Genomic DNA, 27,490 nt, shown 5'->3' with positions numbered 1-27,490 from the left:
CCAAAACACACATGCACTTAAGCATCTTTAGTCAATAAAACAATAATATATTCATAGGTCCACAGACGTTGACTTGAGTATTTCCCGTCACATATTTTCTCCTTCCTGAAAATAAAGAAAACTTTCATGCAATATAGAAAGAGGTCTGTATTTTCTGAGTTAATTATCAGCTAATTAGTACATGTCCTGGCATTATTTTTTTTAGACATGCACATGTCTAAAAGAGTTTTGTTGTCCTTGAAGACAAACCAAGACTAACATGTTGATAACAGAAATAAGCTCACATTTATTATGCAAAATAAAAAAAAGAAAAGAAAAACATCAAAATAAAAACCCTACAACAACAAAGGAATAGCATGTGCATTTGAGCACAAACAATCTGCATAAAGCAAAATCAGGAAACTTCAAAGCAGATTAAACAGCGCAGAACATCACATAGTTAAGCAGAACTCCGATCCAGCCACAATATTTACTTAAAAGTCAGTGCTGCTATATTCACATTTACTTCAGTGTCCTTGAACACATAATATTCCAGGATGGATGCAGGCTGTACACAGTCCAAGAAGGTTCAAAATCATATTATTATATATGTATCTGTATTTATATTTATATAATACACAAATATAAATTCTGTCCGGGCTTAAGAGCATCTTATATTAAATTCACAGCTGGATATGAACAGAAAGAAAATACAACCAAATTATTCATAATATCTGGATGAGAAATAAGTCCATAATTAGTTCATGTCCATCCAATTTTAATATCAGGGTCACCAAATACATGTCCAAGATTACAGTCTTATGCGCTAGGCCTTATATTTTTGACCAAAAGTGATTCTGGTATAGATAATTATAACATTGGGTGCAGAAAACTGGGGCAACAGTGGTGTCTGTGCTATGGAAATAGCAGATGATTTTTTCTCTTGGCTTTAAAAGAACAGTGAAAGGGGAAAAAAGTGTCCCAGACTATAGCAAAGCTCCCCTCACACAAACGCTAGCAAAAAGCAGCAGAGTGAGTCCATAGCTCGTATCTATCCTGGTACCTGGAGAAGAAATTACAAGCACATTTGTTATCCTAAAGCTGACAGAGCAAACAGTAAACAGTGAATCTTAGGTATCAATTACATCCAAGTCAGCATTCATAACTTATCATGAAGCACATGCATTTTGCCAGGTATTGATCTTGTTATCTCTATAAAGCAGTAAATTTTCTGCAAATAAACATGTGGAATACTGGAAAGGCCTGAATTCTGATACCAATTTCCACAGCTAGTTACACAAAAGAAGACATAGTTATGGGTTGGGAACTCAGCTCTATCTGAACATCTAACAATCCTGAAATTCTGGTAGTGCTATAGTGCAGAGGCTTTATCTAACAGTCTAATCTAACATGTGTCACTTTGGAGCCCTGCATTTTTTTTCCCTCAGAGAAAAGAAAATTGTATCAGCAGGTTAGGAAATGTGCCCATATTTTATTTCAAGTTAGCAAGGTCAAAGACAGAGAATTATAGTTTTTCAGCTATACATTTATTTATTTTTTTTTAAATCTCAATGTCTCAGTTTCTCATTGTCAGTTTTGAGCCTGTGTGTCTTTCTGGATGTCACTTTCCAAGGGCAGTAAGTGAATGTAAAAGACCACCCCCTTCATTCTATTTTTTTTTTTTACTAAATCCCTGTGAGGGCTTTAATGTCAGAATTAAGGGAGTATATCCGAATTTATCAAATACATAACTGTTCTCCTGAAGTATGCTTGCAATTCTATTAACATATTATGCAGAGAGATGATTTATTAATGAGCATTTTGCATAAGAGGGAGTGAATTAATGGATATTATAATGGGACTCATAAACTAGAGGATCCATTCATGTATTTCCATCAGAGGCATCACAACTTGAAGTAGAGGCAATTAAAGTGTATGCATTTATTAAAAGATAAACTGATTGACTGACAATAAGGAACTAATTTAATTATCAAAATTATGGTAAAAATATAAGAGGAGATGCACTACAAACAGCTACAAAAGAGAAGGTAAAAGTCAGAAAGAGAGAGAGAGAGAGAGAGAGAGAGAGAGAGAGAGCTGTATATGTAACCATAAAACCCCTAATAAAAAGGCAACACTGAGGAAATGGAAAATGAAATTTTCTGTAAATCACTGTGACATTTACGGGATTCTTCCTATAAACCAAGCACTTTGAGAGGAGGAGTGTCTAGGGAGTTTCTCTCAGCAAGGAACAGAGAATAGAAGGAAGAGAAGAGGGAGATACAAGCTTGTGACCTCATGCTCCTCCCTGCCAGATTTCATTTGGCCCATGGTGATCAACTGAGCAGGAGCTTTGCAGTGTAGAAGCAATCACAGTTGGCTGAAGCATCCCATGGTTTCCTCCTCCTCTTTATAGAGAATAATTAATCATTTGACTCTAAATCTCCACCCTAGGATACTCTGTGACAAGAATAATGTAACCTAATGTTACATCATTCCTGCAGGCTGTCTGAGTCTGCCGATTACATCTGCACTTTTATATGATTTTGCATCTGCACTTTTATAACCAGTTCTGTCCAATTAGCTATAACTAGAGTCAAGAGTCATGTCAGAATATCACAGCCTGTAATTAGAGCTTGCTGATTTTTTAGATGGCTTACTGTGGGGGTGTAGTTAGGTAAACATGCCTGAAGCATTCCAGCACTGCAATGAAGTTATTGACAATTAAGAATATGAGCTAAATTTTATGTTAAACTGTATGATAAAATGCTATTATGATTAATATCACTAAGCTAATACTACATCCAGTATATAGGAATTTCAAATTCAGCATTCTTTCATCTTAGCAAGTAAAAGTATATTGAATATTGTCAAATTTATCTAGTATTTCACATTATAAGCTTGCAATAAAACAAATATAAGATTATTAAGCCGATTTCTAGACATTTTTACTCATTTCAATCTTAAAATTGTGCTATTCTACTGGGAGATCATTTTGTTCTCTTTCTAGATTATACATGTTAAACATTAGCAAAATGTTCCTCCCATAGAACATTTCAAGCTTGAAATGTATAAAAATGTATAGTGTATACCGTGCTGTGAAAAAGTATTTGTCCTATCCTGATTTCTACTGTTTTTGTGTATATCTCATACTAAATAGTTTTATATCTTCAAACAAAATACAACATTAAACAAAGACAACCTGAGTGACCACACAATACAGTTTGTTTATTTATTTATTTATTTATTTTATTGAAGCAAAAAAGGTTATCCAACACCTATCACTCACGTGAAAAGCTAATTGCCCTTTAAACTTAAAATCGGATTGTGCCACCTTTAGCAGCAATAACTGCAACCAAATGCTTCCAATAACTGGAGATCAGTCTTTCACTTACTTCTAGGACTAGGACTTACTCCTATGCTTTGGATCATTGTCTTGCTGCATAATTCAGCTGTGCTTGAGTTTCAATTTATGGACTGAAGACGAGACATTCTCCTTTAGGATTTTCTGGTAGATCAGAATTCATGTTTCCCTTAATTATTGCAAGTTGCCCAGGCCCTGAAGCAGCAATGCATCCCCACACCATCACATATCCACCACCATGCTTGACCGTAGGTATGATGTTCTTCTTGTGGAATTCTGTGTTTGGTTCATGCCAGATAACGGGACCCCTATCTTCCAAACAGTTCCACTTTTGACTCATCAAACCAGAGTTCTCCCAAAAGGTTTGAGGATCATCAGAATTCAGATGAGCATTAATGCTCTTCTGGATTAGCAGTGGTTTTAGCCTCTCCACTCTTCCACGGATGGCATTTTTGCTCAATGTTTTTCTGATGGTGTTGTCATGAACAGTGACCTTTATTGATGCAAGAAAGGCCTATAAGTCCTTTGATGTTGTCCTTGGCTCTTTTGTGACTACATGGATGAGTAGTTGCTGTGCTCCTTGAGGAATTTTGGAAGGTCGGCCTCTTCTGGGAAGGTTCACTACTGTGCCAAGTTTTTCCATTTAATGAGATATTGGCTCTCACTGTGGTCCTCTGGAGTCCCAGAGCCTTTGAAATAGCTTTGTGACCATTCTCAGACTGATGTATTTCAATTATCTTCTTCCCCATCATTTCTGGAATTTCTTTCAATTTTGGCATAATGTGTTACTGGATAAGATCTTTTAACCAAATTCATGCTGTTGAAAAAGTTCTATTTAAGTGTTGATTTCATTGAACGGGGTTTGCGGTAATCAGGTCTGGTTGCGTCTAGTCCAGCTGAACCACATTATGAATGCGGTTTCATAGATTAGGGGAATTAGTAACTATGGAGGCAAATACATTTTCACACAGGCCCCGTTGGTATTGGATAACATTTTTTACTTCAGTAAATAACAGTATCATTTAAAAACTGCATTTTGTGTTTCCTCAGGTTGCCTTTGTTTTATCTTACATTTTGTTTTAATTTTTGAAACAATTTAGTATGAGATATACACAGAAACAGAATAAATCAGGATGGAGAAAATACTTTTTTCACAGCATTGTATAAATTTTGCAGTGTGCAGGTATGTCTAAATGTACTATACAGTATATAGCCATTTTCTTCTCTCTCTGGATCTGTACATGATGTGTGAGTGTGTGTGTGTGTGTGTGTGTGTGTGTGCCTGCATGCATGTGTGTGTGTATGACAGACAGCGTGTGAAGCTTGTCTGCCATCCCCATGCGAGATTGAGGTGAATATCAGATATTCTGTTAGAGCAGAGCTGTTCACCATGTTGAACTGCCCTTCCAACCTTTCAGCCATCTCTGACACAATGCACAACTGGCCTTTCACCAGGGCTTGTCAGCTTGCAGGATCCTTACTAACATAGCGCTGAAACACATGGTGTACGATTTTAATCTACATTATTGTCAATCTAATTGTGGATCAATATAAAAGGCACTTAAAGGTTCATATTTATTAAAAGATAAAAGTTGTCTAATAAAACAGGCCTATAACAACCTACTTTTACTTTTACAGTCTTGTGTGAAGTAACCGTTTCAAAAGGAGTCAAATAAATTTTCTATTACGATCAGCACTATTCCCCTTATGCAATATCTACTTTATCAAATTGATGAGGAGAGGTATGGCTTTTACTGGCAGGTGAAATGGCCTATAAAGTTCTTTACAGGAGCTCCAATAAATTCCATTATAAGTTGCAGCAGTTCGTATGAAGCAAATTACAAAGCCTATTAAGTATTTAAAGTTACTTTTAGAATTTGAATTTATGAATGAATCTAGTATTTAATGTTTTTTTCAGTAGTTCCAGATGAGAGCTTTTGTGACTGATACATTCAGTAAATTGTGTATCAAACTTAATTATCACTACACAAGGTTAAAGTTTCGGCTCTGCTTGATCATCCCTCAAGATAAATGGAAGACATGCATCATGACTTTTCTCTGGCCTGGCATCCAGGTGGTGGAATAAACTTCCTCTTGCTGTCTGAATAGCTGAGTCACTGTCTGTTTTCACACAAAGAATGAAAACCTCTTCAGTAAGCACTTAAAAAGCACTAAATTAAAATTATTAACTCTCCAACACAGTTTTAACTGACAGTATTATTTAGCTGTCAGAAATCTGACCTATTTATACTAGCATGATGTGCTTTTTAATGGTGATAATAAAGCACTTCTGTAAGTGTGGATAAGGATGTCTGCCAAATGCTGTAAATGTTACTGTAATAAAATGTAACTTTAATAACAGCTTAAACAGACTTTTAATACCTGAATATTCAGAGTTGGACAATAGTGAAATGGCTGCCAAGTTATGAGGTTTCTTGAGGTTTAAGGAAGCCAAAAGAAATTAAATTCTCCTTTATACTTGCCTCTATAACCCTTCAGTAGTAAAAAATAAATAAATAAATGAAAAATCTTGTGAATGCAAACTCCCTGCCAGGAGGCACTCTTACCTGATCCAGCACTGTGTTTGACTGTTTTGGACTGTGATGCCTGCGAGGTAGAGGAGGACTCGGAGTGCTGGTCTGAGTTCACACTGTTGCTGTCTTGGCCTAAAGCCGAGCTGCTCTTACGAGGCTTCTTATTGGTCAGGTGCAGTGGTGAAGTCTTCTTGATGAGTCCTCTACGGACTGTTGCATTGACCTTTAAGTAGGCTTGGGCCTTGTACTCCTTCAGTTCTCCATAGTTGGCGTCAGTGACTCGGCACTCGTATAGGCCCTCATCACTCTTGCTCACCCGTGCAATTTGAAGCTTGTGGGAAATGTCATTGCCTTGGACTTTGACTGTCTGTGAGAGGAACAAGTAGGTTTAAATAGCATCCAATCTGTCAATCATTCATTTTAATTTCCAGTTTGATTTGCATTTTGCAAAGAATACCCATGAAAAACATCAGCTTACACTTATTTTAGTTCCTTCATCATCTGGGTCAGGCTCTGGTATCAGCTTCATCTAGAATTTAACAGAAGCATCAAAAACATGAAAGGTTGCCTTCAGGTTTTCATAATTTTAATCCACCTTAACACTTATTCATACACATCTTACATCAACACCCTTCACCCTTCACGTTCAGCCCACGTCATCTCTTAATATTCATGCTCTGAAATACTCATTTGCAAGTCATAGTACCAATACAGCCTATAAATGTTTCAAAGACTCTGTAGCTTTTTCTGTTCAAGGGAGAGGAAAAGACATCATGCAGTTTCTACAAGGCATTTCTTTCTTGACAGCTAAAGGGAACGCTGGTTCATTAGAACAGTCACAGCGACAGATGGCAGCTCAAAAACCTTTTTTTCTGCTATTTAGGAAGTTTAAAATATTCAAAAAGTACTACATCAAGGAAACAACATCAGGAAAAAAAGCCTGTCACACAGAAGAGGTACAAAGGACAATGGAGCTGAAGGGTTTCTGGTATTATCCCCGCACTGATGCAGAACTTGTGCTGCAGGTTTTTAGGTGTTCTTCCTTTGACTATTGCTACCAGGCTCGTGAGGAAATCCCATAATGCTGTACTGCTCAAGAGATGCTGCAACAAGACATCCATATTGCCTTTACCCCTCACTCATTGTTTCCCTAGGATAGACTCCTGATCCCATCACCCTGACGAGGATAAAGTGGTTACTGAAGATGAGCCAATAAATGATCAGTGAAAAAAGAGGTTCTTGTAAAATTACTTTAGTATTTGTGAAAGAATTGAGAAAAGAGAATTGAGAATAAGGTAAAACCTATAGTCACATGGAAGTAGTCATATCACAGGAAACCAGTAACTACATTTCCCATCCTGCACTGCGGCCTACAAACATGGCCGCCGTGGACCGAGATTCCCAGAATACTCACCTTCATTCTAATCACGCACACCTGCATCCAATCTCACAAACAATCACACCACACATAATAAAAAAGACTGTTCGAACACTAAGTCTTTGTGAAGTATTACGTGAGTTTTACATATACCAAGCGTTTGTTTCTTGGTTCATGTGTTATTGTTTTGATCTTGTTCTCACCTTTGTTCTCACCTTTGTTCTCAATTCCTGTATTGCCTTGTTTATGCTCGTTTGCCGATCGCCTGACCTTGCTTGTATATGACCATGTCTATGTTTCACAATTTGGATTTGTCTGCCTGTCTATCATATAACAAAGCTCTTATCCTCTTATCTGCATTTGCACCTGCCTCCTTTACTTTTAATTATGTGACAAAAGGACATATATTCAAGCTATAATCTCTAACCCTTCTTCTAAAATGTTGTATTTTATCACAATTACCTTTATACAATTCACCATGAACAATAAATTGGACCTCCAATACATTTCCATTCACATAAACACAACAAACACAAGCTAATTGTGATCTAATGGATTTCTAATTGCAACCCTGATGCATAACATCCAATAGGGAGTACAACAACTTGCTTTAAGAGTGTTAATTTACTGCCAAGTTGAATCACTAGCTTCTGTCCCTGCAGGACTGAAATTGATGACATCCGATCTACCAAATACAATTTAGTGAAGATATATACAAAATTACTTTCAAACTAATTTCTTAACCACTCAAATACAATACAGTAGTTTTGGGAACTGCAAGGCAACCCTATCTCTATACACAACAACAAAATATTTTTTTACCATTCACATGTAAATGCATCACTGTCTATGGAGCCACCAGTCTCAGAATGTTCTTGATGGACCACTTCTGATTGTTGGCCCTTTACAATAGGCTACTTCATTCAGAAGACTATGTCTTGCCTTGTGTTCAGCGAGATTAGCTTCTTTTAAAAGGTGCCCCATGATCACTTTGCATAATGCATGAGGCTCTGAAGTCTGAGTGCTAAATTAATGTCAGAAAAGGAGAATAGCATCAATTCTGGTATAAAAAAAGGCATAGTGCCTATGAATGGCTGTGGTTGTGTAGCATTTGTACTTCATTACAAATTAAGCCTACGAGTCTCCTCATTCTCTGCTATATTTATGAATCCTTGCCCCTCTTTTAGCAAGGATATAATGCAATCTCAAAGACTGTTAAATAGCATAGATGAAAAGAGAAATACCAAATAAACGTTACATAGCTTTTATTGTTGTGGTTTGCCCTATTTATGCAAAATGTAGCACAGATACATTATAATGGCAGAGCCAGGGCGTTAGCAACCACTGGACCAGATGAACCACAGCTGAGTAGACATATGCTAAACATACTCTCATTCACACATAATGACCTCAGGGCACCGTGGAATTAAACAAATGTGTGTGCATCTGCAAATTTCACATCATGGCCTCGACTAATTCGAGGCGAACAAGCTCTGGACTTGCACTTTTAAGAGCAGGGAGATAAGAGCTAATTATGCTCTCGTATGCACTTAAGCAGTTTTCTTAATAATCACACATCAAGATGTACATTTAATGACATTTAACTATGCTGATTCCGATCTAATTATCTCTCGTCATCAGGAGTGGCCTGATAGTCTCCTTTTATCAATGATTTTAATACATCAAGATTTGTTAAGTTTAATGTTTTTCACCCTAATGGGGAATATCAATACAAATGGTTTGCTTAAATATATGTTAAGTATATCATTGTCTTTGCAATGAGGAACTACAACCCACAGTATGCTTTAGAATAGCCATGCTATTTCTTTTCTGTTCTTTTTCACTGCATGATACTGCACAACATGTTCACTGGTAAATGTTGAGAGTCTTCCCAAATGATCCATGAATCAGAAGCATTGCACAAAGAACAGGTACAGCCCTGAACTTTTCTACCCTTGTCAATATTTTCACCATTGGAAATCTTCTCTGTAGTCTACTTCCAATGTTCAGTGTGTCTTCAAGCCATCAAAAGTATGGTATTTTTTTCCACTGACAGTCCTTCATAACACTGGCAACACATCCACAGAAATCTCAGACATATAACTTACTCCTTGGCGGCTCCTGACAGCTATGAACTTAATGAATTTTGGTAGCTTGCAGACATGTGTGTGTGTGTGTGTGTGTGTGTGTATACATATTTCACTTGCACTTTGGTGTTGATGTTCTGTTGATTCAAGTAATAAATCTCTAAGCTACAGAGAATTGCTGTACATATGTAGACATCTTGTAGGAAATAACTTGTTAACTTCAGAGAGTCTGAGAAGAGACAGATGTTGGTGATTGATTTTATCTCAGGTATAGAACAAGGGAATACTTGTCACATTTGTTCATGACTTCAGGGTATAACATGGCTTACAAATCTTGCATGCTTGGTTCAATTTACTGAGGCTTTGAGCGCTAAAATGCACCTTGCTTTGGGAGTACAGGGAGAAATCATAGCTTTAATAAAACGAATCATAGAATGTTGTGCTTTAAATATAGTTGTGGATGCATACTGCACTGTTTAGATACATAGACTCAGTGGGGAGTGGAACTGCAGTTAAGGATCTCTGCTAAAAAAGGTCTTTTGATTAACCTTAACCTCAAAAAACTCCACCCTTACAAACAGTAATTATGCTTATATTGAAATATTTGTGATGTGTTTAATGATTCTGGTGCTAATTTGTTGGTTGGTGCAGTATTTGTCATTATTCCTGTAACAAGTTATTGGTTGATGTGTGGATGTTACAAGGGGGCATTGCTAGCAAAGATACATTGATATTTAATAGTGAAAAAAATAACATAGGGGCACAAAGTGGCTTAGTAGTTAGCACGTTTGCCTCACACCTCCAGGATTGGGGGTTCAATTCCTGCCGCGGCACTGTGTGTGCGGAGTTTGCATGTTCTCCCCGTTCTGCGGGTACTCCGGTTTCCTCTCCCAGTCCAAAGACATGCATTGTAGTCTGATTGGCATGTCCAAAGTGTCTATAGTGTATGAATGGGTCTGTGAATGTGTACGTGATTGTGCCCTGCAATGGATTGGCACCCCGTCCAGGGTGTACCCCGCCTTGAGATAGGATCCAGATTCACTTTGATGCTATAGGATAAGCGGTAAGGTAAATGGATGGATGGGAAAAAAAAAAAAAACATTCAGCAATCTCAAAATAAATGATAATGGTCAGGTTTCGCTGTTAGCTCCTAAAACCAAAGGAGCAAAAGCTTCTCTTCTGACTCAGAATTTTCCAGAAATGGTCAGTGTCATATTAATATTAATGCAAATTCAATATAGATTTGGTGGAGACCTTGATGCAAACGTTGGACTCAAAGTTCCAAAACACAATGCGTATGGAACATAGTTGTTATGACTTACAGCAAAGACCCACTCGGCTAGTTAGTGATCTATGTACAAGATGACAAGATTGATGGTGTTGACGTTGGTATTAGCATGAAGGCTGAAGCTTTGTAAGCTGAATTGTTTGAGAATAGTGTACAGATGAGAAAGTGAAAGAGCTGGACCAAAGGACAAAAGCACTGCCGTGTCGCTCTTTTAAGGTAGAGAGAACACAAAGGCTAATTCCCACAGGCAGACAGCAGGCTGTCGAACAGCATTGTGGGTAATGTAGGAATCAATTAGTGGCAAGTTTGCCTCGCACCTCTGGGGTTGGGGGTTCGATTCCCACCTCCATCCCGTTTACATATTTTCCCCGTGGTTTAGGGGTTTCCTCCGGGTACTCCAGCTTCCTCTTCCAGTCCAAAAACATGCATTGTAGGCTGATCGGCATTTCTAAATTGTCCATAGTGTGTGAATGTGTGTGATTGTGCCCTGCATGAGTTCGTACCCCTTTCAGGGTGTGCCCTGCCGTGTGCCCTGAGTCGCCTGATATAGGCTGCATTGTATGCTCCCTGTGACCCAACAATACAGAAAATGAATGGATGGATGGATTCAGGGTGGGTTTTTTTTTTATTTATTTAACCCTTAACTGCTCAGCTATACGCTTGTATTCTGTCAAATTAATAAACATAATAAAAAAATTAAACACACTTGATGAATTTTGCACTTACATTTATCATGAATTTTTACACTGAGAGATCACAGAAAGCTAAAACTAAGTTCACATAAACACTAGAATGTCCACAGGCTTTATGATTGCACAAATAAATCAAATACCACACTGGAGCACTTCCTTTATGCTGTCTGTCAGCACTGTGCTGAATGAAATGATAGTGCTTTTTCTTTGTTCTTTTAACTTGATATTCTAAGAAAGTGCATGTGTTGCATTATTTAAAAGCTGGACTTCACTTTATGGATTGAGTCTAAATAAAAAAAAAATTTCATAGGTTATGAAGGGTTCACATACAAGAAGGAAATCCATGAATGCCTATTCTCAGAATTTTAGGGAGACTATAATAAGCTGCAGAGGAAGGTTTCATCCTGTGGATTTTTAATTGAGTGGTACACTCACTCACTCTCATTTTGTGTTAAGAGCTAAAGCAAGAAAATACCTTTAAATACATACCCAATTACACATTCAATCACATTTCAGTGTACCCCTAGCTAGTCTATATACTGTAAGTCAGCACTGATATAATATTATTTGTTGGCATGTAGATCAAACATACCTGGAAATACTGTTGAAATGCAGTTTTCAGTATTCACAAGGAATCATCAAGATACTTTGTTCTCAAAGCGTCTCACGAGTGCTTTAACATTTTTAAATGCCCCAAATGCAATACCCATTTCTCAGTCAATCATGCATTTATCAAAGTAATATCCATGTTGAATTAAAGTTCAATGTGTGCCATGGGATAAGGTGCTGAAACTTTATGTGGGCAAAACAAAACTATTAAAATGAAGAATATGTTGTTATGTTTTTCATGTAGATCAGAGGATGCATAAGTGTGGGCTGCAGATTGGCTCAGAATAGATAAATACAAAATATAGTTAGCATTAAATAAATAAAATCTCTATACTGTAAAAGGATAAAGATATTAGATATGATATCTCTATCATATGCTATCATAACTAAATATCACATATTAGATAGCTGGTCATTTAACTCACATCTAAATACTCACACCTAATTTTCCTGCTAATTCTAAAATTATAGTCATTGTTATGCTCACATAGGGTAGACCATATAATCATTTGATGCTTAAAAGACAAATGAGGTTAGTCAGTGGAGTCCAGATGAAATAAACTTTTTCAATCTGTTGGGAGACACCTTCAAAAAACCTTCAGAAACAACACTGTCTACAAAGACATTTCTCAGGCCATGGCAGAGCAAAGAAACAGACAGTCCTGACTTCAATGCCAACGTAAAATTAAAGGCTTTGAGGAAAATACAAAGAGGCTAAAGACCACAGTAATCACAGTGGAAATAACAAAATCACGTGTCCTTTTTCTGAACAAATCGATGTAATCCTGGTTCATATACCCAGTGGCCATCCACCCACAGTACATGACAGCTTTGTGACATGACATAACAATGGTGTCCAAAGATTGTATTTATTTTAAATGTTAAAAATTCATATGTGGAGCAAAATATGGGTGTGAAGGTCAGGTGTTCACATACCTTTGGCCATAGCACTATATGGCCAAAGGTATGTGAACACCTGACCTTCACACACATATGTGCTTGCTTCTATAACAGTGTCCACTCTTCTGGGAAGGCTTTTCACTAGCATTTGGAACATGGCTAGGAGATTTGTGCTCATTCAGCACTGATGTTGGGCAAGGAGGCCATGGATGCAGTTGATATTTCACTTCATCCCAAAGGTGCTCAGTAGGGTTGATGCCAGGGCTCTGTGCAGGACACTCAAGATCTTCCACACCAATCTTGGTAAAGGGGCATTGTCATGCTGGAACATGCCTGAGCCTCTTAATTCCAGTGAAGGAAATTGTAATGCTATAGTATGCAAAGACATTCTAGGCAATCTTTGCTTTAAACTTTTTGGCATCAGTTTGGGGAAGGTCCACATATGGGTGTGATGGTCAGATGTCCACATTCAATTGTCCATATAGTGTATCATGCCAAGGTTCTGGCATTTTGGTCTAAAATTACCTTATAAATAAAAATCGGATATGGGTCAAGTCTTACATATATAGAAACAGGTTGGACAAAATATCAGATCTGTGTCAAAATATCAGCATGCACATCAAGGCCCATAATGCAAATGAAGCCAGTATCTTTTGGAAAAAGGGTGTTAATCTCTCCAGTGTAGTTTCAGAAACTTGTAGAATCTATGACAAGGAGCATCGAAGCTGCTCTGGAAACTCGTGGTGGCCCAAAACCTTACTAACACGTTTTATACTGGCTACTCAGCATATGCCTCAGCGGGTGCAATTAACATTGCCCGGTATGAGGTCATTTAGGATCTGCAGATGTGACTCACTATGACGGGAGAGACACCCAATATGATTGATGGCTTTTGCCTTGAACTAGACATTCTATCTGCCCATGACTGACAGCCTGGAATGAATTATTTCACTTGGATTTGGAGTGGTTTCGCTCCACATCCTTCCCTGAAGCACAATTTTTTTTGTCTGAGCTCTATATATGTCTTATGTCTTTGCTGTCCCCTGACCTTCTGTCTGGTCCACAAAACGCAAAACAATACTTCACAAATTCGAGTTTTTGCTGTCCAATGCAAAATAAGCACTCTTTTTCATTTTATAAGAAAGTTGACATCTCTACTGCAGGTATTTTCATGTTGAAAATCTTCAGATGGATGATTTCATCGGGGCTTATTCATTACAGTACAGTACCATACTTTTACTATTAGATGGTAATATTTTATGCTGAAGAATTCTGGCACTTGATCAGTTTTCTTTTGTATAGGGATTCAAATATGCAAACTGTTAACCTTGTTTCATGACTTAAAATCACTATGTCTGCATGTTGGATGAGACTGAAAAGGAATATTTCACTCTCATGCTAATATTTCTGTTCAATACATGTGATGCTTGCTGAAACATTTAATTCCCTATATAATGCCTGTAGAATCAACTGTCAGTAACAAAGATGTGAAGCTGCTCTGACATGAACAGAACCAAAATCTCTCTTGAGTGTTTGTGAATACCATATGATTTTGGTATAGCTATACTGTATGGAAGCAACTACATTTCTACAATGTTGTGGCCATGATACTAATCAAACAAAGTGAGCTAACAACAACCAACACAAATTGAGAGAGCTGAGCTAAAAAAAAAAAAAAAAAAAATTTTTTTGGGGGGGGTCCCCTGGTGCTAATCATTTCAACATTATTCTTGTTCATGTGTAACTAGCTAATCCACTGTGCAAACACTCATACACAAAGATACAGAAGCTTGACAGAATTAATGGGGACAAATGTTAGCTTGTGGCACATCACTGTTACATTCTTGATTCTGATTAGTCAGAAGATGTTCATTAACTTTCTATATACAGTAACATCACAGTTCTGACAGGAGTGCCGGTTGAAATTCAAATCACATGTTTATAATATTGTGCTTGTTTACTACGTTATCATTTCTATAAAAGGTTAAAATGTACAATGGACCATGCTTTAATAAAAAAAAAAATGCAATCATTGGCAAATTGCTGCTTGGGACATGCTTCATGTTGGGCTGCCATTGTTTATTTTCCAATAACAGCACTTCTAATTGTGTTTTATTCCATAATAAAAGAACAGCACATTGAGACCTTGGAATTATAAGGTTCTATCTGACAATTTTGTTTAGTTTAAAATATTAAGCCATAAAGTTGTAGCCCTCAATAAGGCCTTAGCATAGACAAACTTTCAATTTTATTATTATATAATATTTTTATTATATTTTAATATTTTTAATATATTTTTTAACTAAATATTATAATATTATTTTAGTATTAATATTATATTTTGTTATTATTAATTTTTCAGCAATAAATTTGTGCAAAAATTCTATACTTACTTATTGGAATAAAATACCTTTATAATGTTTTTGTTTTTTTGCAACAAAAATGTTTGACATAACCCTATAATAATCTAACACTACATAATAATAATAACTCTACATAATTATGATAACTCTACATTATCTTAATGCTAGGTCAAATTTCCTATTTTCCTTTTTTTCTTTCCTAAATCTCTACAAAATATCTACTAAATCACCAAATACCATGTTTATATGTGAAATCCATGATTCAGATTGTGTTCCACATTGTGAACATTATAGCCATTTATTAATATTAAATGTTATGATTGCATGATTGCATATCACTATAATTTAACAGGTTTTTGTCCATGCAGTAAAAACCTTTGTGTACTGATTTTTTTTGTATCTTTTAAGACTATTATTTACATGGTACTTATAAAGCACAGCTGTGAAAAGCCCACAAATACACACAATGCCATTTAATCAGTGCTCATCGGTTGCTGCGCAATACAATATGCTTTTCCTACCCTCTGCAAACGACTTTCACACAATGAGGCGCCGTGGCAATTACAGCTTCAAATCGACATCCTTAATCAAAACAGTGTGGCAGTTCCATTTGAGCAGGCTGCATGAGCCGAAGCCCTCCTGAGTGAATGCATTTTATTTGGTGGCAGGAATGAGAGGCAAGAGGCCCATTGGCAGAGCAGAGGGCAAGAGGCTAAACCCAGAAGGGGGTCAAAGTCATCCCACACATCAAACTGAGCCGTCTGTGTTTAATCTAATCTGCCACTTTTATGTGTGGGCACTCATCTCCTTTACGGCTGCAGGCAGACGTCCACAGGCTTCTCTTCCAAAGAGTCACAATTGGCTCTTAATTCATCCCATTATAGAAAAGGGCTGAGGGGTATTTAGATAGGGACTGTGTTATAGTTTAGCATAGGAGACTGAGAAGACACATATGCTGTACAGTATTTGCCCAGAACATGGGGCATATCAGGTAATAGATTGAATTCTATAATAGTTCTAAAAGCTATGGCAAAAAACTTAAACACTACAGCTACACAAAAGGAACACAAGAACATCTATAACTTATATAATTTTCCCTTTTTTTCAACAATAAAATGGAAAATAAAATTGTGAGGAACAATTTAACATTTAACATCTTTTGCCTCTACCGACTTTCTCCTCTAGGGCGAATCTAATGATTATTCCCTGATACAATAAGAACAACCAATTTAAATTACAAATAAGGAATTTGATAGGGAATATGTTATAAACAAAAAAAAACACAAGAAACACAAACTTTGTGGATTTAAATGGATCTTTCTCTCTACCTCTTTATCCAGTCTTTATCATCATTAATCTCACCATGCCTAAATTAAAGAAGATAAACTTAAATGACCTCACTTATAATAATAATAATAATAATAATAATAATAATAATAATAATAATAAAGCGCCTTTAAAAGCGGTTTCTCAAAGCGCTGTACACAAAATAAGCAGTACACAAAAAATAAAACACATAAAAGTTAATAAGAACAACAACAACATTAATAATAATAATAATAATAATAATAATAATAATAATAATAATAATAATAATAATAAAATAATCATAAAAAAGACATCAGCAGTCAAATGCAAGTTTAAAAAAGTGTGTCTTGAGTAGAGCTTTAAAAATGCCAAAAGTCTGAGCTTCCCTGAGTTCAGGAGAAAGAGAGGTCCAAAGTGAAGGAGCATAGACAGAAAAAGCCCTGTCACCCATAGATTTTAGGTGGGTATATGGAACAGTTAACAAATCATTAAACTTTGAAACTGCTGAACAAATTTTACTACTTACATTGAAAAATATCAAGCTTCTACCATGAAAGGTAATATGATGCTATAACATCAGCATGAGCTTGTGAGTGCTTTATTTTTTAATGTTTGTATATCAATGATGAACTGATACTGTATGTGATATGAGATTCATTTCGTGGTGTTGCAGGTGTGCATGGAAAGAAGAGAGCATGGTTCACTCTTGTGATTTCTATCGTTCACGCTTTTAATTCATTCATGCATGAATTTGCGATAAAGTTCACATGAACATGGCACAAAATGGCAGTAAACCTTTTTTCTGAATTTGGTTTGATGCCTTTATTGAAAGTATAAATTGGCACGTAATAAGAAGGAGAATGTACTGCTGTGCTTTTCTTAAATATGAACACGAACGAGATCTAATTTTATAGCCTTTCAGTTCAGCATTTTACAAAAGACAAAGAATTCCTTCCTCACTTTAGAGCTTGTGACATTTGCATGCTTACCACACTGACTTCCTCTAATCCTATGCAATCGAATGCTGATTATCTTGAGATTCTAATCAATATAACTCCATGAGTAATTTCCAACTAAGCTTTGGATTCTAGTCTGGTGCTAATTTCCCAATTGAACAAAACAGCAGTATCTTCCACTTCCTTTCCACAAGTGACACATAGACAGTGGGAGGCAGAGCAGGATGACTGAACACAGATTTGCTGACACAATACAATCAACACAACCGGGTCCAGAGAAGCACATGCAAAAGTTGGTCATATTTATTTTACTTATTTTAAAACAATACAATACAACCCAAAGTTGAATACAATAGTTTGGCATCACAAGCAGTTCTGTAAAGCATAATGCAGGCATGCACATTTGTGCATGTGGCAAGAACAGCTCTATCCATGTTCTTGCAAGGGGCTGAGACAGATCAAATGCAAGTCATTCACTAATTGGATGCCCTCGTGCCCACTGTCTTCAAAGAGAACAACATTTGTTTTGATCTAGTAAATTGAATTGGACCATGCTGCTGGCATCTTCACTGCATAGTGCATGTTCACTGAATCCCCATCCTCCTCCCCCTCCATCCTTCTGTCCACTCATTTTCTTTCTCTCTCTCCCCATCTCTTCCTCCATGCACCACACACACACACACACACACACACACACTCTCTAGCTTCTTGTAGTATCCTTTGTCCATGGTTATGGTGGGAAAATCACTTTTGTGGAGTCATTATAATTTAAGACTGCACATACACCACACGTACACTGCAGATGCACTCATTAAACACTAAAGTCACACCAATTCTTATTTGTCTGCTTTCAGGAAAAATTGGCTTTTCACCCATGATATATGAGCACGGTCACTGAAATGGCTTCTAAAACAAATCTTAGCCTTTCAGCAAATCGGCAGAGTAAGGGCATCCCTGAAGATAATTTCACCTCACAGGGTTTTCTCCTACAGTTCATTGGTGGTTTTCTCAAGTGGCATTCCATAGTTCTTTTGGGTGTATTTACAGTCCAAACCGTAATTCCAGTCCGAAGTCTGAAGTCAGAAGTCAACTCTGAATATGGTCCTAACACTTTATTCCCAGTATTATTCTTTTTATTATTATTTTTAAAATATTTTTGTTTTGCTATGTATAACACTTTTAATGCCAGTCCTCTTGTTGAAGTTCAACCCACACCAGCATGCATTCCACATGGAGGACAAACATTTGCTCTGTCATGCTGCTGCACTCACAGATTATTAAGGTCAAATGTCATGACATTTAAAAGCAATCAAACCTAATCAGCCATGCCAAATGTTGTACCACTGCAGAACAAAATTTGAGGAAAAATATTTATATTTCAACCACTATGGTAATCTATTCCTGTCATCTAAATGAGGACATTGTACTGTACTAATGTTTAATTATGCTCTCAGATAGATTTACTGAGAACATCATGAACATCTCCCAATTATAATCTAATTGGTGCACATATACAAAATAGGAAATGTAGGATCTATTGTTTAATTAATGAAATCATGTATTGCATTTTAAACTCCACAATATATTTTTTTTACCCAGGTCTTAAAGGTCAAATGTACTGTGTGTTCTTAAATCAAGCCAGCTATATATCACATAGACGGGCTCCGCTAAACTTTTCAAAGAAGTTCTAATGAAATTATGTACACTAACAATGAAAACAAACAAAAAAGTCCCTGATCAATGACTTCTTGTTCTCTTTTTGCTGTTCCTACACTTTCTTTTGTAGTGCACAGCAGTATTGTAAACTATGTCTACGTGTGCAAATACAGTTCCCTCTTGGATCAGTTCTTAGTTGAAATTCTATTAAGTGCCATTTGCAAAGACTATGACCACCATTCCATTACAATGTCCACTTGTGTTTATAAGTAATGGGAACAGAGATAAAACCAATCATTTCAGTTCCCATTTCCAGTCATGTATTCTCCAGTCAGTTAGTCATTTTATATATATATATATATATATATATATATATATATATATATATATATATATATATATATATATACATATATATATATACATATATATTGCCATTATCAAATGTTAACATTTTCATTGTATGAATTTTAAGGTAAGCATGCTGTCTTTACTTTGCCAGTTTCATTGTAATTGTGCACTATTTGCACAGATCCATTTCCTGATAATGCAAGTAAAACAGTAACATGATTTTATTACAAACCCAAATCGGTTTAGTGGTTTCTAATATGATGCTTTAAATGACTTGCTTAGAAAGAGGACCTGGCCATAGATCAGCATAAAAAGTCTCTTTTTTTTAGACCCAAAACCCGTCTGCAGGTAACAAAATGATCAGGACAATGACAACACCGATTGTCAATGTGTCTCCTTAATGAGGAGCTGGTCGATGGGAGCAGTTATCAGAGCCAAGCATTTTCATTGAGCTACCATCCTTATTGTCATCAACCATTGGGGTTAGGGAGCTTGCTAGAAAATTGACTGGAGACCAGGCTGAATGAGAGAGCCTGAAATATGGATTTTGTATTTACATGTAACTGTGAAGGGTATGCTCTCTAAATCAAAATTCATGTTTCCATAGAAATTAATGTCGTCTGTTAAGCAGACTGTCTCTGCAAATATGCCTCCGATTCTTGTTGGGTTCATTAGCGTTATCAAATCACTGAACTATCATAGTTTAATCATTATTCTGAAATTATTTGACCTATGCAACATTTCTAAATGTATTCTGTCACCTAACAGTAATTTAGTGTATTTGTAAGTTTTGCTAACAGTAAATGGCTTGTTTTTCCATAATACTTTATTTATGTACAGAACGTTTCTATGGCACATTGTTTATGTAACTGTATATTCAGTAGCCACAGGGTTTTAATTGTTATTTTTAGCTTATTTGTTTCATGGTTCTCTTTGCAGTTTTTGAATAAATGCTTAACTGAAAGCAACCTTACTTACATTTTCAGTGTTGATAAATGGCTCTACTTCAGATCTGTGTCCATTTTTATACCACCATTACACCAATATTACTGGCAAAAAAAAAGTATAATAGTCAATTAAATCACAATTATTTGTATGAAAATTCATCATCAGCCGAAATGTAATAAGCATGGCATAATATTCAATTCAATTTTGACAATTATACACATGCTTGGCAACTCAAGGCCCACACAGTGTTCCTATTTGAGTACTTGCAAAAGGTAATAGCAAATTTATCATACGACTGAAAATTAGCAACAAAACAAATAGTAACTTTGTAATCCATGTTTTGATACATCACACAGAGCATCATTTGTACATTATGGATTCATAGATGCTGATGTTTTTGTAACACATTAGACCACCACATTTTCTACAAATATTGGTGGACTGTTTAGCTAGAGTATGTTTGATGCATTTTTAGTCACAAACAATTCCCAGTGATGCAGGCTGTCCTATACTCTCATTGAAAGATATCGACATTGATGCTTATGAAACCTGCCAGTACATCATTTTAAATGCTTACCCTCATGGCTTTGTCAAGTGTTTGAACATGCTCAGAGGCATCCCTGAATAACTGCCACACAACCACATATTGGAAATGCACAACTTGATGGTGTGTCACTTGACCCCAGCCCATGTTACTTTTCAGGAATTCCAAACGAATTTTTGGTGATCTAGTACCACAGATGCCGTGTGATTCCCAGCTGTCCGAGTCATGGCCTTGACTACTAGGCACATGTTTGATCTACCAGTCAGAAGCACCATAATGCCTAATTAAACCATTGACATAGGATTGGTGAGGGTTAAAGAAATCAAATGAAACTGCTCTCAAGATCTGAACATGCCAATATTGCAGATGAGGCAATCTGTATGAGTAATCTGCTGTTGACTCAGCCTGGTTCACTAAGCTCACTTTTGTTTTGTAGTCTAATCTTTGGTTTTAATGTATATTAATGCATGACATGACTACACTAATAGACATTTTATACAAGAAATTTGGAGGACTGAGTGGAAAATAAAAATAAAGCATACTTTATCTGGTTTAATGGTTTAAAATGAATATGCAGTGTATTATGCATGGTATTCTCTTTATCCAGAAATGTAAAATCTCAATTCACCTTCTGGTGAATATGGTTTCCCTAAAGCATAGTTGCAAAAGATCATAAGAAGATGTGAGAAAAACATACACATGTAGGACTGTCATTTTGTGTAAGCAAAAGAACAGCTGATGTGTCCCTGCTGTGGTACTAACAGCTATGAACTGTTCTCAGAATTAGGATACAAGGATATTTTCAGGACTAGCGAACATGATTTCTTCAAGTAGGACTTGTCTGTGGACCAACATTCCTTTCAAACAATTATTGTGAACTGTTATTATTAGTGTGCACATTCTACTTCTGCCCTCTTAGCAGGCTAGATAGTTACCAATACTGAGTACTAAGAGCCTTGATTTAAATGAATGATGAAAGAGATGATGAATAAATTAGGGTTCAACTCACAAGCAGAATACTGATTAATTAATTGATTGACGCAACATGTGGTCAGTGTTTTCAACAAATAAATTAAATGCAGAGCCGTGCAAAAGTTTTCTTGTCCGGAAGCTGACTGGTGATTTTCAAGTGGCTCAAGAAAGGTGCTGTAAGAGGTACACACTGATGACATCAAATGGCCGTAATTAACAGAAAGGAATGTTACTCCAGGAATGACATTTTTTTTTAAATCCTGCACAAGCAGGGCCTTTCTTATTTTCAAGGAAAAAAAATACATTAACACCATACAAAAACACATATTTTTGACACCCACATCATCTGATTTACTGTTGACTGTTGCTTTTGCTGAAGTGTATTATTATTATTATTATTATTATTATTATTATTAGATTATTTTTTGTTTTCATTTGTGGAACAAATACAATAACATCACCAATGATGCTAAGCAGAAATATACAGAATGGGGTGAGGTAGGGACTGGAGCTGATTTCTTTCAAACCCAGACTGTAGATTCATGCAGAGTATCAAGGTGAAACACTCCCTTGATTTGGGGTCCACTGAGATTTATTTAAATATGCTTTGCTCAGACTTTCAAAACTTATCACCAGCAATAATTGAGAAGTAGCATTCATAAATACTGTACACTCACAGGTGTCATAAACATGAAAGAGGTGGATTACTTTCTCAATAATTCATTTTTAAAATTGCCTTGGGAGGAAATACTAGAAGCAAATATACTAAGCATACATTTTTTAGTCAAAGTACAAATTATACAAAGGGGCAAATGGCTAAAACATATGTTTTGTGCTCCTTGTTCTGAATGAAAGAACTGTCTAATGGCAAGTGAAGCTTTTCTGTTTACCAAGGTTGCTGTTTGGAAGAGACATAGCATAAACATTTGACTTAAAAAAAGAAAGCAATTAATCTGTAGGTTCTTATGTGTATGCAAAAGGTTTTATGTCTACGATGACAACCTATGCTATATGGCATTCAATTTCATCACCAGCTATCACTGATTATACTTGAGAACATCAGATTCACCCATTAGGATTTCGACAGCAAAGATCAGAGCAAACAAAATCCAACCACAAGCTGGTGTGAAATATTAAGTACACCATTACAAATATTTAAATGAGTATTTCTTCATTAATTTTTATTAAGAGTTTAAGATATCAAATGGCTCTTCACCTGTAATGTTCAGACCCATGCACAACATCAGCTTGATATTATGCTTAACACAGCATCACTGCTGCAGTCCCCATCGCCAGTACGCTCAACACAAATTCATATTCATATTCTTAATGGATACCCTTCATAGGTGAGCGCTTTTAGTGTAACATCTCCAAGCACATTTGCAGTAGTGACCCATCTTATTACTCTGACTTGTCAATAGCATATTTTTACAGAATACCTCTTCAATCCTTGTTTTTTTCAAAGCTCCTGCTCAGCAGAGACCCAGCTGCCTGTCATATGAAGCATGCTGCTCTGGAAAGAATGAGTTTCTATGAACAATGCCACATACCGCACAGCAGCTATTGTCATTCCAGATCCGAAATTGATAGAAATCGTGGATCAAAGCCTCAGCAATATGTGCATGATGAGTGACAACAATAGTTCAGTAATAGCAGTATTAAACCCAAGCAGATTTTTCTGGGGAGAGAAAAAAGCCACCTTCGTCTCATTGTGCAAACCAGGTGAAGGGAGAACCCTTATGAAAGGAAGCAAGCCTGCTCTTGGTGTCAGTGATGACAAACTGTAAAAATGCCCCAAAATACACAGTGACTGAGTGAAGGCTTAACACAAGCAAGCAGTGGTATTACTGCAGTGCCACTGACTGCAATTCCACTGTAATAAAAAACTGCTCTGATGACTTAATGGAATGTCACAACAAGTCATGGCATTCGCTCAAAGTGATTATGAAGCACTGAGACAAGGTTAAGTATATCTGTGCCTTTCTAAAATGTGAGCCACAAAGCAGTCTTAGACATGATAAGGTGTAACACAGATTACAATTTGCTTTATAAATAAGCACAGAACATGTCACACACTACAAATGGGTGTCACAGTGCTTTTGTAATGCTGTCACAAATGTTTCAGAATCAGCTCCTTTTAGAAACATCACAGACGCAGACTGTCACACACAGACTTGTTGTCATTCAAGCAATGCCATTACTAATAAGCCTGCTGGAAGCCTAAGATGCCATCTCCAGATATGCCTCAGTCCTACATCCTGTCCTTCAAAATGAGTCCAGTTGCCTCATGGCGAGTATGTCACACAAATCTATGGGGATCTCAAGAAAGGTGAGACTTAAATTTAGTGGGACCCATGCTGGTGGAATCTCAGTGACATTGAATCATACTGACAGCTTTGAGTATTTTATATAAACAGCAAATTATATAAAGACCATATGTATATGCATATGATGTTTTTTTGTTTGTTTGTTTGTTTTTACCAGCAAAGAAAGCAGTTCAGTTTGTGGTCTATACAAATGTGTGCAGCTAACTAAATAAATAAACACAAAATACAGACTCAGTTTACATAAAAAATTAAAAACAAAACTGAGATTAAACACCACAAAATGCAGCAGGTGTCTGAGCTCTGTCAACCAGGAGGAAGAAAAGGCATAAGAACTGGTTCTGCAGTAGAGAGAAAATTGATGGTTTTGCATTTCAGAGCATTTCTGCACAGTAGATATACATGTGGTAACTTTACAAAGCAAGGCTTTTCCAGTCGCCCAAGTCAAGCAAATCAGTGGATGAACATAATTAAGCTATATATGTGAAGACACACTTACTCCACCTGATCGATTAACTTATCCATATTTATCAGCAGGCTAATATTCAGTGAATGCCGTAAGATCACTTCATTTCAGCATTGGCCTATTGATATGAGCAAATTGCTTTATTAAGTGAAATATGTTCTTAGAGCTGAAAGCATCATGATCAGTTTGGTTAGACGGCACAAATGCATACTCACTCAAGCCACCGGTGTTGACATACCTTTTAAATTGTCCGTTTGTTTTAAGCTTATAGACAAATGATGTATTATATATAGTGTTCATAGATGGTGTTTTTTTTTTGCGGAATATTAGCTGAATGATAAATTCTGCCACTAAAACAAGGAAAATTAGTACATTATATACATGAACATATGCATCTATCAATCTATCTGTCTATCAGTGAGCTCTCTGTTCATCTTTTGTATTCGAAAAAAAACTCTGTACAGTTGTTATCCTCCTAACTGATGAGCCTGCTGAATTATTAAAATATCACCTCCAAATATAACATAACCCAAAATCCTTTGAAAATTAGACAAAGTGGGGATCTGAACAAGCATATTTATATATATATATATATATATATATATATATATATATATATATATATATATATATATATATATATATAATTATTTATAGCACACCATTCACCGTTCACAGATCCCCCCCCCCCATCATCTTGTACCGCCATAACGCGGGATTACCTCGGTCTCCTCCTCCTCGTCCTCCTCCTCATCCTCCTCGCTGGTTCTCGGCTCCTCAGGAGCGCGGATGAACCACCACTGGATCTCCAAGTAAACGGAGGAGGTGCCGCTCTGAAAAGCGCACGCCATCTCAATGTTCTGGCCCTCCCTGGCAGTGATGTTTGATGGCAGATCGGTGAATCTGCCTGCGAATCAAATGCGCCCATACATGAGCCATCGCAAATGCGCAATAGAAAAGCACAGTCTGTTGCGCTGTTACTCTTTATGGTTAGTTAAAATGCAGCCGAATTATATTATTCACCACACAGTAAAAACTGCTCAGTAACGCTCGAGATTAATACAGATTCCAGCTGCGGACGAGTATGGGTTAATTTGCAGGGGGACATATTTCATATCTTTTTTTCTTTTTTTTTTTCCACCAGCAATAAATACATGAATAAATAAATAAATAATCAGTTTAGATTGATGTCTATACAAATTAACAGGCGTCCACATGGTAAATACTTTGCATCCACGAATCGTGTTTGTTTTTTGTTTTGGCTGTATGTGAGAAACCGAAGCCCCAAATCAAGCTTAGCTGCTGCACATCCGACAACTTGAGATGCAGCTCGCGCTTGACGCCCCTTCAAAGTTTATTCCCTTACGTTTAACGGCAAGAGAGAGCATCACGAGCTCTGGCAGAAAGAGCAGCATGCATGGTCACTAACGGGGCACGAAAAGGCACGTTATTCAGTTATCCGAAATCAACAGTTGTTACTAATAACAGGTTACATGCCCTAAAAAAAATCATCATTCTACCAGTTAATCTGCGAATCACATCAACTGAGATTAACAATCCGATCGATTTAAAATCATCCTCCATGACCACCAAAGAAAACATCATTCTGATAAAAATGTGGTCTCAGAAATATTATCTATCTCGTTATTTTTTAAAATTTTTACTTATTATTATTATTTTTTTAATCGCTTACCTTGAAGAGAAAATCCGATCTGGATCGACAAACAGGAAAAGAAAACCAATCCAACAGAGTCGTGTAAGGTCCACATCGTTTCCATATGACGGAGAAGGTCTCGCATCAACCGGGGGAAAAAACAAAAAAAACAAAACAAAAAAAACAATGACAACAATGTGTTCCGAAGGAAAATAAAGAAAGAAACTGTCGTTTTGTGGGTGTTAAAAATAATTCGATGAAATGTGGTTCGAGTTTAAATGACGACCGTGTTGCATCGCTCTAACTTCAGGCTCGGATGCGACTCCCGGTGAAGTTGTCCGCTGGTGCTGCTGGGTTCTGTGTGCGCGAGCCGCTCAGATGGATGTGAGAAGAGGCGCGATGCCTTCCCTCTCGGCGCGCGTGGCCGCTGCTGCTGCTGCTGAGACGTCAGCGCGCGCAGCTCCCGCCAACGGCGCCAAACTACTGACTGCTCGTCAGACTGCAAACCGATTTAATGTTTGAAACAAAATGCATTTGGTAAGAGTTTTAGTTTTTAGTAAAGTATAAACTAGTTTAGCGGGGGTGGATATCATACTTGAAAATTGCAGCACTCACACTGAATTAAAAAAATAAATAATAATTCAGCAATGTTGTTTTTTTTTTGTTTTTTTTTTTGTCGTTCGATTTGGTCAAAAAGCCATCAAAGCAATGAAGTGGAGTTTATGTGAGGTGCCATTTGCTTCTAGGGTTTTAAAATCGGGTAGTTACGTCACAACTGGCCTCTCACTGCATGCTAAATAACTCCAAGATGAATGTGAGCATGAAAATGCACATCCTAGGCTTCTGTTTACTGAAATACCAACTAGGGACATGACGCATTTATGAATTAAAGACTGCATGAGCGGATGGACACTGAATGTGCACATGGATGTATTTGGGAATCAGATATCGAATGGGTACATGGATGTATTTGGGAATCGGATATTGAATGGGTACGTGGATGTGTTTGGGAATCGGATATTGAATGTGTACATGGATGTGTTTGGGAATCGGATATTGAATGGGTACATGGATGTGTTTGGGAATCGGATATTGAATGGGCACATGGATGTGTTTG

General features: G+C 36.7%; 1 protein-coding gene across 1 annotated transcript; it reads right to left on the bottom strand.

The window, feature by feature from the left end:
* Positions 1-266: 266 nt before the first annotated feature.
* On the bottom strand, positions 267-27,061 carry vstm2a (V-set and transmembrane domain containing 2A). Its single transcript, XM_017462297.3, has 5 exons — positions 26,413-27,061; positions 25,442-25,626; positions 6,356-6,406; positions 5,911-6,244; positions 267-1,042 (listed from the first exon to the last, which is right to left on the bottom strand). The coding sequence occupies exons 1-5, from the start codon at positions 26,516-26,518 to the stop codon at positions 966-968; spliced, it is 753 nt and encodes a 250-aa protein (XP_017317786.1). The 5' UTR covers positions 26,519-27,061; the 3' UTR covers positions 267-965.
* Between the last annotated feature and the right edge of the window lie 429 nt (positions 27,062-27,490).

This window comes from Ictalurus punctatus, chromosome 1 (genome assembly GCF_001660625.3).
Source record: "Ictalurus punctatus breed USDA103 chromosome 1, Coco_2.0, whole genome shotgun sequence".
Lineage (NCBI taxonomy): Eukaryota > Metazoa > Chordata > Actinopteri > Siluriformes > Ictaluridae > Ictalurus > Ictalurus punctatus.
Note: the sequence above shows the minus strand (reverse complement) of the source record. Positions and strands in the feature narration are given on the sequence as shown.

Bases quoted from the DNA above. Each gene is read 5' to 3' on its own strand.
- vstm2a (XM_017462297.3), bottom strand. From the start codon at position 26,518: ATGCGAGACCTTCTCCGTCATATGGAAACGATGTGGACCTTACACGAC. The intron at 25,627-26,412 runs GTAAGCGATTAA...TTTGATTCGCAG, and splicing joins GATCGGATTTTCTCTTCAAG to GCAGATTCACCGATCTGCCA. The intron at 1,043-5,910 runs GTAAGAGTGCCT...TTTCTTCTCCAG, and splicing joins CAAACACAGTGCTGGATCAG to GTACCAGGATAGATACGAGC.